Source organism: Leopardus geoffroyi, chromosome D4 (assembly GCF_018350155.1).
Source record: "Leopardus geoffroyi isolate Oge1 chromosome D4, O.geoffroyi_Oge1_pat1.0, whole genome shotgun sequence".
NCBI lineage: Eukaryota > Metazoa > Chordata > Mammalia > Carnivora > Felidae > Leopardus > Leopardus geoffroyi.
In genome coordinates this window covers 2,015,429-2,029,269 of record NC_059342.1, presented here as the reverse complement: position 1 = coordinate 2,029,269, position 13,841 = coordinate 2,015,429, and the positions used below count along the sequence as shown (strand labels likewise).

At 41.5% G+C, this 13,841-nt stretch overlaps 1 protein-coding gene and 1 long non-coding RNA gene across 9 annotated transcripts in view; one reads left to right on the top strand and one right to left on the bottom strand.

Annotated features, from left to right (window-relative positions):
• The window catches only part of LOC123593769, a 67,085-nt gene that overhangs the window by 14,860 nt on the left and 38,384 nt on the right, over nt 1-13,841 (top strand). The gene's annotated exons all lie outside the window — the stretch shown is intronic.
• The window catches only part of ZNF169 (zinc finger protein 169), a 56,172-nt gene continuing 48,564 nt past the window's right edge, over nt 6,234-13,841 (bottom strand). For 6 of the 8 annotated variants that reach the window (XM_045470243.1, XM_045470241.1, XM_045470247.1 and 3 more), the window contains one exon: nt 6,234-7,937. In XM_045470243.1, coding sequence (XP_045326199.1) covers nt 6,421-7,937 — 1,517 coding nt within the window. In that variant the 3' untranslated portion in view covers nt 6,234-6,420. The remainder of the gene's footprint in view (nt 7,938-13,841) is intronic. The other 2 variants (XM_045470244.1, XM_045470249.1) reach the window with 1 other exon arrangement.

Sequence of the window (13,841 nt, the reverse complement as noted above, 5' to 3'; positions counted from 1 at the left end):
GCCTCCCAAAGATTTGGGGGATTTAATAGAAGAAAAAATTGTTTCCCATGTTTCCACCATTTTAAAAAAGGTGATTGGACTTTTTGTTCCCAAATGGAATAGAAGCAGCACCACAGTTGCTTGGAATTGGGAAGATCCACGTTCTCTGTTCTGAACCTCCAAAACACACCTCTACACAAACTTCCCTTGTGGCGTTCAGCTCTGCCCTGGTTGATATAAGGCCAGTGGACTTTATTAGAAATGTGGTGCTTATGGGGCCCTACACATTAATTTTTTTCTCCTTTGTAAAGTTTTGAGTTTCTTTACTGAAGTGCTTATTGGTCTGAAAAGTTAGCACAAGAGCAGTTGTAGATCTTAAAAGTTCCTGAAAAAGAAACCAGGCCTAGATGGTTTCATTGGAGTATTTTACCCAGCATTTGGATTGGATGGATGGATGAATACCAATGCTGTGCAATCTCTTCCAGAAAAGAGGAAGGAATATTTCCTAACTTATTTCATGAGGCCAGTTCTACCCTGATACCCAAAGCAGACAATGTTAAAGTATAAAACGATAGACCAGTGTCTCATGAAGATGAATGCAAAAATCCTCAAAAACATTAGCAAATAGAACCCAACCATGTATAAAAAGAATGATACTATGAATTTAGTTTTCTTAGTGGTTATGTAAATACTCAGATTCTATCTATTTGATTTAGAGTTTTCAGATGTGTTTTTTGAGGAATTTGTCCACTTCAAAGATACATAGTTCATGACCGTAGTAAAAATTGTTCATAGCACTCCCTTGTTACCCTTTTGATGGCTACAGGATCTGTAGTAACAGATATCCTACTTTATTCCTGACTTTGATGATTTGTATTTATGCTCTAATTTTTGTCATTCATACAAAAGGTTAGTCAAGTTTATTTTACTTTTTGGAGAACTGGCATTTTGTTCCCTCCATTATTCTTCTATGTGAACTACACTGATTTTTGTTTTTATTATTTCTGTCCATCTGCTTTCTTTGGGTTTACTTTGCTCCACTTTTTAGGCTCTTTAGTATAAACTTCTGTCACTGATTTGAATCATTTTTGTATGTATAATGTGAACATTTAGTGCTATCAGTTTTCTTCTCATGGTGTTAGCTGCATCCCTTAATTTGCTACGTTGTATTTCATTTTCATTCACTGCAGTATATTTGTTAATTATTTCCTATGAAACATCTTCCTGTTTGACCATGGTTTAGTACTATGTTGTTAAATTTCAGAGTCTTTGTAAGTTTTCCTTTTGTCTCTGTTATTGATGTCTAGTTTGATTCCATTGTAGCTAAAGAATATACTCCTTATGGGGAGCCTGGGCAGGTCAGTCATTTAAGCATCTGACTTTTGGTTTCGGCTCAGGTCATGATCTCATGGTTTTGTGAGTTTGAGCCCCACATTGGGCTCCATGCTGACAATGTGGAGCCTGCTCGGGATTCTCTGTCTCCCTCTTTCTCTGCCCCTCTCCCACTCACGCTGTGTCTCTCTCAAAATAAATAATAAATTAAAAAAAAAAAACTAAAAACTAAAGAAAAATATATGATTTCAATTATTTTAAATTTGTTTAGGTGTGTCTTATGAGTCAGGATATGTATGGACTGTCTTGGTGAATGGTGTTTGAAAAACATTCTGTTGTTTTTGGATGGAATGATCTATATGTCAGATCCTAGTTCTTGATCATGGTGTTCAGGTTTACTGCATCCTTGCTGATATTTGTTCTGTAGTCCTCAGCTCCTCAGAGAGCAGTGTTGAAGTCCTCAATGATTATGATGAATTTTCTCAGTTTCTGTTTCAGCTCTATCAGTTTTTGCTTCATGCATTTTGTTATTTGGTTCATTCACATTTAGGATTGTTATACCTTCCTGGTGGATTGATTCCTTTATTACTATATAACATCCCTCTTTGTCTCTAGTCAGTTTCTTTGCTGTGAAGTCTACTATATTTGATATTAATATGGGAACTTAATGCCTTTTAAAATTCATGGTTGCGTGGTTTTGTTTTGTTTTTTCTTTTGAATCCACCTTCACAATCTTTGTCTTTTGATTAGCGTAATTAGAACCAATGTCTAGATAATAAAGTAATTGCTGCTATGTTAGGGCTTAAGTTGGCCATTTTATTACTGAATTAAAATTTGTTTTCTCTAGATCTTATTTTTCTGTATCTCTTTTATTGCTTTTCTGTGGGTTATTTGTTGTTTAAGATTCCATTTAGATCCATTCCTCATGTTTTTTAGTGTATCTCTTTGTATAATTTTCTTAGTGGTTCCTGTGGGTATTACAATACACATATGTGCCTTATCACAGTATATCAGTATATTATCACTTGGAGTGAAGTGTGAAAATGTTAACTTTTGTTTAGGTCCCTTTATTACTGTCCCCACTTTTAAGTCATTGTCTAGAGTATCAAGTGATATTACAACTTACCACATTTGATTTTAAAAACCTGTGGGTGTAAGGATGCCAATTTATATAGTTCTATTTGTGCTCTTTCCATGATTCTTTCTTCCTTCCTGATGTGCCAGTGTTTCTTTTATCATTTTCTCTATTTGAAGAATTTCCTTTTAGCCATTTTTCAAGGTCAGGTCCGCTAGCAGCAAATTCTTAGTTTTCTTTCCCTGGGAATGTGCTTAATTCTACCTTCATTTTTGAAGGATAGTTTTGGTAGATATTCACTCTGCAGTCAACAGTCTTCTTTTAGGACTTCGAAGAAAAATGTTATGCCACCTTCCTGTGACCTCCGTGATTTCCTGAGAAATCTGCTCTCATTTGAATTGTTGTCCCCCTATGGGTAGTAAGTCATTTCTCTGGGGTTGCTTTCAAGATTTTTTTTTTCCTTTAGATTTCAAAATTTTAATTATGATGTCTTAGTGTAGATTTCTTAGGATTTGTTTTATTTAGTATTCATTTGGCTTCTTGAATCTGTATGTTTATGTTTCTTGCCAAATATGGGATATTCTGGGCATTTCTTAAAAATATTTCTTCAAATATTTTCTCAATTCCACTTCTTTTCTTACTTTCTAGGACTTTGATGACACATGTTAGCTTTTTTTGTTTTTCTCCCAAAGATTCTGGCTCTTTTTCTCAGTCTTTTTTTCTCCATTGTTCAGATGGGCTGAATTCAATTGGTCTGCCCTCAAATTCTCCCCAATTCCATTTTCTGCCATAACGACTCTACCCTTAAGCCCGTCCAAATAGTTGTTAAATTTGTTGTCTAGTTTTTTTTTTATTTTTATTTTTTAACGTTTATTTATTTTTGAGACAGAGAGAGACAGAGCATGAATGGGGGAGGGTCAGAGAGAGAGGGAGACACAGAATCTGAAACAGGCTCCAGGCTCTGAGCGGTCAGCACAGAGCCCGACGCGGGGCTCGAACTCACAGACCGCAAGATCATGACCTGAGCTGAAGTCGGACGCTTAACCGACTGAGCCACCCAGGTGCCCGTTGTCTAGTTTTTAATTTAACAATTTCCCCTTCAACTTTGGTGTAACTTCTATTTTTTGTTGTTGCTGAGACACTGTACTTTTTTCATTTGTTTCAAGAGAACTTGTGATTGCTTGAAGCATTTCTATGATGGCTACCTTGATATCCCTGTCAGACAGTTCCATTGTCATGCTTATCTCAGTGTTGATGTCATTTGATTGTCTTTTCTCATTTACGTTGTGTTTTCCTGGTTCTTAGAATGATGAGTAACTTTTTATTGCATTCTGTACATTTAGCTGTTAAGAAACTCCGGGTCCTCTCTAAACCTTTCATTTAAACAGGTGACCAGGCAGGCAGTCACCCTGCTTTAAAGGGTACCTCCCCAATTGCAGCCTACTTTTGTGGGCTCTGTTTGATCCAATGACAGTGTAGCTTTCAGAGTTCTTGCAATGCTATTTAGGTCTACCTGACTTATTTGGTACCACTATTCCTCCCACTTTTCACTGCTGGTATTAGAGTGTGGAAGGAGTTTCCCTAAAACAGGCTACTTGGTGTCTCCAGATAGAAGGGATGCTCTGGCCCCAAAGAAGAAAAAGCTTCACAGGTTGAGCTGCTAATGCGTCAGGATCCCCATGGTGTCTATCGGTAAGGGAGATGGGTCTCCAGATGTGGAGGAGGGTTTAGAAAGCAGCCATGTCCAGCTCCCCTCTCTCCTCAGCCGTTGAAAGGACCAGTATGCTTCTTGCATTCCACTTGAGGAAAGTGCAGCACTGCCCATTGCTTCCTGCTGGCTTCACACTCATGGGAAAGGAAAGGTCATGACCCTTAATGGCAGGGGTTGAGGGCCAGGTAGGAATTTGGGGGAGTCCAGAGAGCAGAGTGCTATGAACTGAATTTTCCCCAAAAGTCCTTGATGAAGTCTTTTCCCTAATGTGACAGTGTTTGGGTACAGGACCTAAGGAAGTAATGAAAGTTAAATGATGTAAGGATGAAGCCCTCATCTGCTAGGCCTGGCATCCTTATAAGAGTAAGAAACACCAGAGCTCACTCGCTTTCTGGCACACATACAGGGAAGGGAAATACCATGTGAGGAGAACACACCATCTGCCAGCCAGGAGGTGACGCTTCAGTAGGTCAGGGTGATCTTGGACTTCCTGTCTCTGGTTTTGTTATGGTAGCCCTGACAAAAGAATACAGTTTTGGTACTGAGAGTGGTGTGTTATCATAGTATATATGAAAAACTATGGAGGTGGTTTTAGAGCTGGGTGATGGGTAGAGGGTAGAAGAGCTTTGAGGTGCTTGGTAGAGAAAGCTGGGGTTGCTTGAAAGAGACTATGGTAGGAATAGGGGCATTAGAAGTGATTCTGCCCCAGCCTCAGACATAAATGTGGAACATTACTGGAAACTTAAGGAAAGGCATTCCTTGTTATTTATTTACATATATATGGCAGCAAAGAATGTGGCCAAGTTGTGTCCCAGTGTTTGGTGCAAGGTAGAAATCTTAAGTAACAGAAGTGACAAATTCCTAGCAAAGTGATGGAAGGTGTAACCTGTTTCTTCTCATAGAAAAATGTGACAAGGGAGGTGAATCAAAGGAAGTGTTCGGCAAAAAGAAGCCAGAACTTGAAGATTTAGAGAATTCTCAGCCTGTCCATATTGCAAACTGAGAAAGCATGTTCTGGAGAAAATACCAGTGGTGTTGCTGGACAGTCATTTGATAGAGATTAGTTTGGAACCAGTCAACCCTCAGTGGAAACTGTGTGGCTCAACTAAGGACATGTGGATGGGACACAGTGAAGGTCAGGTGTCGGACCTCTGTGGTGTTATCCACCAAGAGGAGGAAACAGTGACCCTCGTGGCGAAACATATCAGGTCTGCCATCCCCACAGTGGGCTCAGAGGGTGAATGCCTCCATGGTCTCACAGGGGCTGCATGCTGCTACAACAGCAGGACCAGAGGGCAGAGCATCCAACCAGAGAATTTTCTCAAGCCATAAAACGTAACAGAATTTGCTTGCTAGGTCATAAGATGTGCTTGAGACCCATCAATTTTTTCTTCTTTCCCCCTGTGGAAAGGAGTGCAAATTCTACATCTGTGGTAACTTGTCTGGTTCACAGATTCACAGCTGGAGAGGAACTTTGCCTCAAAATGAAATATACCCCTAACCTCACCCACACTTGATTTACATGAGATTTTGGATAGAGTCAGTGCTGGAATGGGTCAGCACTTTGGGAGCTTTTAAGAATATGGATGTGAGGGGCGCCTGGGTGGCTCAGTGGGTTGGGCGTCTGACGTCGGCTCAGGTCATGATCTCGCGGTCTGTGAGTTTGAGCCCCACATAGGGCTCTGTGCTGACAGCTCAGAGCCTGCAGCCTGTTTCAGATTCTGTGTCTCCCTCTCTCTCTGACATTCCCCCATTCATGCTCTGTCTCTCTCTGTCTCAAAAATGAATAAACGTTAAAAAAATTTTTTAAATATTCTATGGATGTGAGAACATGAATTTTGGGGGTTTGGAGGACTGAGTATTATGGACTGAATTGTTCCAAATTCATACATTGAAGCCAGAACCCCCCAATGCAACCTTATTTGGTCATAGATTGGGGGCTCTAACCTAGTAAGTCTGGTATCCTTAGAAGAGGGGGAGACACCAGGAAAGAGCATGCACAAAAGCCATGTGAGGACACAGTAAGAATGCAGGCATCTGCCAGCTGAGGAGAGAGGCTTCAGTAGAAACCAAAGTACACACATTGATCTTGGACTTCAGTCCCAAGAACTGTGTGAAAACTGTTCTTCAGCCATAAAGTTTGTGGCGTTTTTTTAATGGCAGCTTTAGCAAATCAAAGCCATCGCTAGTACAGAAAATAAACCATAAATTAATGATCTTACAATCATTGAAAACACATTTTTTTTCCCTCCACTGCATTTGAAGAAAGTGGAACATTTCCTAGTGCTTTCTGCCATCTTCACAACCGTGAGGAAAGGAAAGGTCAGGAGAGCAGCTCTTGAGGTGGGAGGCGATGGCCAGACTTGGTCCTCCTATGTCTGTGGAGGTGAGACTTCTGGCTGAAGCCTCGGCCGCACTCCCTGCACACATACGGCTTCTCTCCTGAGTGGGTGCGCTGGTGTCTGATGAGGGCCGACCTGAAGCCGAAGCCACGCCCACACTCACTGCACACGCACGGCTTCTCCCCTGAGTGTGTCCTCTGGTCAGAGGTGAAGTGAGACTTCTGGCCCAGGCCTTGCTCACACACTCTGTACACATCAGTCGCCTCCCCTGAGTGTGTCCTCTGGTGTCTGGTGAGAAGCGACTTGAAGCCAAAGGTACGTCCACACTCCGGGCACAGGTAAGGCTTCTCCCCTGTATGTGTCCTCTGGTGTCTGATGAGGGTAACCTTCTGGCCAAAGCCACGCCCACACTCAGGGCACAGGTAAGGCCTCTCCCCTGTATGTGTCCTCTGGTGTCCCATGAGGGAGACCTTCTGGCTAAAGCCGCGGCCACACTCAGGGCACAGGTAAGGCTTCTCCCCTGTGTGTGTCCTCTGGTGTCTGACAAGGGTGACCTTCTGGCGAAAGCCATGCCCACATTCAGCACAGATATAAGGCTTCTCCCCTGAGTGTGTGACTTGGTGACTGAGGAGCAGTGCCTGCTGCCTGAAACCACGCCCACACTCAAGGCACAAGAAGGGTCTTTCACTCGAATGTGAGCTCCGGTGTTGGAGGAGTGATGCCTTCTGGCAAAAGCCTCTCCCACACTCGGGGCACACAAAGGGCTTCTCCTCCAAGTGTGTCCTCTGGTGCAGGATCAGGGCGATCTTTTGGCGAAAGCCTCGCCCACATTCCTGACATTCGAAGGGCCTCTCCCCAGAGTGTATCCTCTTGTGGTTGGTAAGTGAGGACGTGTACCTGAAGTGGCGGCCACACTCCCGACACACATAAGGCTTCTCCCCTGAGTGTTTCCTCTGGTGGATGGTGAGGGAGGACTTGCGGCCAAAGCCTCGCCCGCACTCCCTACAGCTGTAAGGCTTTTCTCCTGAGTGTGTCCTTTGGTGCTTGGTGAGGTCTGACCTCTGGCAGAAGCCTCTGCCACATTCAGGACATATGTGATGTTTCTGGAGGCTTAAGAGACTGGATTTGGGACCAAGTCCCAGTCTGTATTTCCCACACATGGCTGCTCCAGATGCTGAAAGGTCTGCTTCTTCAGGACACATCCCCTGGTCTACTCCCCCAGCTCTTTTGCCTTCTACCCAGTCTACTGGCCGACCCTGAGAGGATCTGAAGAGCACCCGGGAAACCCCACTCAGCTCAAGTCTCCCTTCTATCTCTTCCTCATCTCCTTGTTCACTTGAGCAGCTTGGAGCTTCCGTTGAGATGGGGCTTCCTGCATATGAGCTTGGGAAGATCTGAGGAAGGTGACCGCACAGCACGTACTGTTGAAGGAACTGTGGACTGGAAAAGGCCACCGGGCAGGAATGGACACAGGGCTGGAATTCTGTTCCTGGTTCTGCTGGAGAGAAAATGTTGGTCAGAATCACTACAGGCACCTTGTGAAAGGTTGGTTGTACCTGCCCAGCAGTCATTGCTCCGATGTTCTCACAACCAAGACTTCCTTTACATACCTACTTTCCATCCTTTGCTGACACATTATTGCATATCTTACTACAACACAGAAGATACACATGATGAGGCAGCTCTAACACCAGCCCAGCCCTATAAACTGCTGCCATTAGAGTTACACATTTCCACCAATACAGTTCACTTGCAAGACATAATCAATGCTAATGCAAACGTTAATCCACAAATGTATATATGCTTCCACTAAGAAACAGTGTGACTCATGGGGGCAGGGAGCGCAAGATGGTGGAGTAGGAGGACCTCAGCTCACCCCATCCCATGTTTACAACTAGGTGTCACTCACATCCACATCAGTAAACTGGAGAGTGATCTGGCAGAACAGACTCCACAACTAAACAGAGAGCAGCCACCTCTGAGAGATTATGAAGGACAGAAACGGTCGTCAGGAGCTGCCCAAAAGGAGCAATGAGGAGCTGTGGTCCTGGGGATGGGAAGCCCACACAGAAAAAGGAAATCCCCATAGCATCCTGCCTTGAAAACCAGAGGAGCTGAATTCTGTGAGTTTGTATACCCAGTGGGATTTGGAGCCGAGAGCTTTAAAAGTCAACCACTTCAGCACTGGGTGAGTGATAACCAGGGCCTGCCCCTAAAGTGCAGCCCAAGGAGAGTCAACACAGAAGCGACAGCTTGCACAACAGGAGGGAGATCTGTTTATGCTGATTTTGGAGTGTGCTGAGGAGACTTCTCTGGGAACAAAGGAACTGGCAGGTGACATTTTCCTTCCCCCACTCCCCCAGCATAAACACAGGGCCACCTGTGGGAAGTGGGGCTGCACGGACACTTGCTAGCACTGTGCCATGTCCATGTCTTCTCCTGAGGACTTGCTCATCCTGCTGGCCTTGGCCCTGGGCTTATCACAAATTCTTTTAATACCCTGTGTGCCATGGCCCTCTGGCCTGCATTTCTTTGGGGGATCTGGTTTAGGATTAGCAGCTCAGTGCAAATTTTGCTAATGTAGTGTACATTCCCTGCCCAGTTCCTGCAGAACCCCAGGTCACAGCCACTCCTGTGCTCTGCACCCCTGGCTGTTGCCTTGCTTTGGGGGATTAGCCTAGGACACGTGGCTCAATGCAAATTTTGTTAACATCATACATGCCATGACCGTCTATCACATGTCAACTGCCATGTGCCCGTTGTTGCCACCTCAGCTGCTTGCGTTACCCCTCGCCACTGCCAACGTGCACCACGCTCCTAGCCACCACCGTGCTTTATGGCATCTATAGCCTAGGACTAGTGGCTCAATGCAAATTTTGCTAATACTGCCATCCCACTCTTGAGCCCTCGTATGGTCACTCCACTTTCAGAGCCAGCCTGATTCAGTCTCCCTAACACCACAGAGCAGGCACAGCCCATAACAGGCAGAATGAGTGAAGTCTGGACTGAAAAGAAAAGCTACTCAGACACAATAGTAGGATGCAAGCAACACACATAGGAGACACCCCTGAAGCGCCAGGTCCTGGTGAACAGGGGACACTACAGGACCTCTTCTTCATAGACCACTGCTTTCAAGAGCAAGAGACATTGCAGACTTCCCTAACACATAGAAACAGACAAGATGAGACAGAGGAATATGTCCCAAATGAAAGACCATGATAAAAACACAGTAGGAGAGCTAAGAGAATTTAAATTAATGACCATAAAGATACTCACTGGACTTGAGCAAAGAATGGAGGACATCAGTGAGATTCTTAACACAGAGATAAAAAATAACGTATCAGAGATGAAGAACTCCATAAATGAAACCAGAAATACAACAGATGGAATAGGCAACAGGAAGGAAAGGAATATATCAGCGACCTGGAGGATAGAGTAATGAAAAGCAATCAAGCTGAGCAAAAGAGAGACAAATACTCCATAATGAGAATAGCGTTAGGGAAGTCAGTGACACCATCAAGCATAGTAACATTCACATTATAGGGATCCCAGAAGAAGAGGGGGGGGGGGGGGAGTAGAAAATGTATATGAAGAAATAATAGCTGAAAATTTCCTAAATCGGGAGGGAAACAAATCCAGATTCAGGAGGCACAGAGATCCCTCAACAAAATCAACCCAAGGAGGTCTGCACCAAGACACATAGCAATTAAAACGGCAAGAAACAGTGGTAAAGAATTTAGAGATTGCAAGAGAAAAGAGGACAGGTACATGGGGAAGCTCCATAAGGCTGTTAGATTTTTTAGCAGAAACTTGCTGGCCAGAAGGGGTTGACATGATGTACTCAAAATGCTAAAAGGGAAATATCTGCAGCCAAGAATACTCTATCCAGCAAGGCCATCATTCAGAATAGAAGAAGAAAACAAGAATTTCCCAGACAAAAACTATAGGAGTTTGTGACCACTAAACCAGACCTGCAAGAAATGTTAAAGGGAATTCTTTCAGTGGAAAGGAAAGTTGATAAGTGAGAGTGTGAAAAGTAAACACAAAAATAGTAAGAATAAGTATTTCTGTAAAAAATCAGTCAAGACATTCATAAAAGGATATAAAATGGGACACCATATATCTAAAACATGGAGGGAAGGAGTAAAGAATGAGTTTAACATTGAGCAGCCCTCAGCTTAACATAGACTGCTACAGATGCAGAAAATGTTAGATATAAACTGAATGGTAACCACACACAAAAAAGTAATAGATAAGCAAAACATAAAGAATCTAAATATATCACTAAAGAAAACCAACAAACCACAAAAGAATCAGAAAACTACAAATATAACCGCAAAACAAGTAACAAAATGGCAATACGTAACTATCAATAATTACTTTCAATGTAAATGGAATAAATGCTCCAATCAAAAGAATGACAGAAGGGTGACAGAATACATTAAAAAAAAAAAAACAAGGGCGCCTGGGTGGCGCAGTCGGTTAAGCGTCCGACTTCGGCCAGGTCACGATCTCGCGGTCCGTGAGTTCGAGCCCCGCATCGGGCTCTGGGCTGATGGCTCAGAGCCTGGAGCCTGTTTCCGATTCTGTGTCTCCCTCTCTCTCTGCCCCTCCCCCGTTCATGCTCTGTCTCTCTCTGTCCCAAAAATAAAATAAAACGTTGAAAAAAAAAAAAAAAACAAAAAAAAAACCCCCATCTATATGCTGCCTACAAAAGGCTCATTTCAGACCTGGAGACACATGAAGATTCAAAGTGAAGGGATAGAGAATATCATGCAAATGGATGTCAAAAGAAAGCTTGGGGTAGCAGTACTTATATCAGACAAAATAGACTGTAAAACAAAGTCTGTAAAAAGACAAGTATATTATATAATAATAAAAGGGACAATCCAACAAGATCTAGCAATTGTAAATAGTTATGCACCCAATATGGCAACACCCAACTATGTAAAACAGTTAATAACAAACCTAAAGGAACTATGTTATAGTAATACAATAACAGTAGGGGACTTTAACATCCCACTTACATCAATGGACAGATCATCCAAACACAGAAAAGCAACAAGGAAAACAGTGGCTTTGAATGACACATGGGAACAGATGGATTTAACATATGTTCAGAACATTCCACCCAAAAACAAGATAGAATACACATTCTTTTCAAGTGCACATGGAATGTTCTCCAAAATAGATCACATATTATGCCACAAAACAAGTCTCAACAAATTTAAAAAGATTGACGTCATACCGTGCATTTTTCTCAACCACAACCCTATGAAACTAAAAATCAACCATAAGAAAAAATCTGGAAAGACCACAAATACATGAGGGTTAAATACTATGCTACTAAACAATAAGTGGGTCAACCAAGAAATCAAAGAATAAATCAAAGAGTACGTGGAAACAAATGAAAGTGAAAACACAATGGTCCAAGAACTTTAGGAATGCAGCAAGAGTTGTTCTAAGAGGGAAGTTTATAATACATCAAGAAGCAAGAAAAATCTCAAACAACCTAATCTTACACCTGAAGGAGCTAGAAAAAGAACAACCAAAACCCAAAACCAGCAGAGGGAAGGAAAGAATAAAAATTAGAACAGAAATAAATGATACAGAAACTAAAAGAACAGTGAAACCAGGAGCTGGTTCTTTGAAAACATCAAGAAAACTGAAAAGGTTCTAGTCAAACTCATCAAAAAAAAAAAATCACAAGTTGGAGAAATAGTAACAATAACACAAACTGTAAGAGAATGTTATGAAAAACTACATGCCAACAAGTTAGACAACCTAGAAGAAACAGGTAAATTCCTAGAAACATACAACCTACCAAAACTGAAGCAGGAAGAAATAGAAAATCTGAAGAGACCAATTATCAGCAAGGAGATTGAAATCAATAATCAAAAACTTCCAACAAACAGAAGTCCAGGACCAGATGTCTTCACAGGCAAATTCTACCATACATTTAAAGAAGAGTTAACCTATTCTCGAATTCATTTTGGGAGGCCAGTATACCCGATAGCAAAACCAGATAAAGACACCACCAAAGAAAAGAACTACAGGCCAATATCTCTGATGAACATAGATGCAAAAATCCTTCACAAAGTACTAGCAAAGAGAATCCAACAATACATTTAAAAAATCATTCACCAAGATCAAGTGATTTATTCCCAGGATTCACAGGTGATTCAGTATTTGCAAATCAATTTGATATATCACATCAATAAGAGAAAGTATAAAAATCATATTTCAGTAGACACAGAAAAATTATCTGTAAAAGTAAAGCATCCATCCATAATAAAAACCCTCAACAAAGTAGGTTTAGAGGGAATATAACATAATAAAGGCCATATATAAAAAACCCACAGTAAACATCATCCTTAATGGGGTAAAAACTGTTTTCCCCCTAAGGTCAGTAACAAAACAAGGATGTCCACTCTCACCACTTTTATTCAACAAAACATTGGAAGTACTAGCCACAGTAATTAGACAACATACAGAAAAGGAATTCAAATTGGTAAGGAAGAAATAAAGCTTTTACTACTTACCAATTTGAATTCCTTTTCTGTATGTTGTCTAATAACAAGGTGACAGGAGAGTATACATAGAAAACCTTAAGGACTCCACTAAAAAGCTACTAGAACTGATAAAGGAATTCAGTGAAGTTGCAGGATACAAAAGCAATGTGCAGAAATCTGTTGCATTTCTATACACCAATAATGAAACAGCAGAAAGAGAAATTAAGAAAACCATCCTATTTACAATTGCACCAAAAGCAGTAAAATACCTAGGAATAAACTTGAGAGGTGCCTGAAAACTATAAAGTTAATATAAGAATTTTATATTATAAAATTCTATAAACTATATTTATAAAAAACTATAAACTATAAAAAACTTAAAAAACTATAAAAAACTTTATAAACTATAAAACTAATATAAGAAATTAAAGACAACATAAGGAAATGAAAAAAACATTCCATGCTCACAGATTGGAAGAACAAATACTGTCAAAATGTCTATACTACCCAAAGCAATCTACACATTTAATGCAATACCTATCAAATACCAACAGCAACAATCCTAAAATTTATATGGAACCACAAAAGACCCCAAATTTTATGAGAAACTGATCTTAAAACTTAAGTGGAAATGCAGAGGACCTACACTACCCAGAGCAGTCTTTAAAAAGAAAAATTAGGGGTACCTGGGTGCCTCCATTGGTTGAGCATCTGACTCTTGATTTTGGCTTGGATTTTGGCCCAGGGTCATGGGATCAAGCCCCATGTCGGGGGGTGGGGGAGGAGGGGGTTGAGCATGGACCCTGCTTGGAATCTCACTCTCTCTAAAATAAAAGAAAAAAGAAAAAAAAAAAAAAGAAAAACTTCTACCTGACTTACAGAGAGAGGGA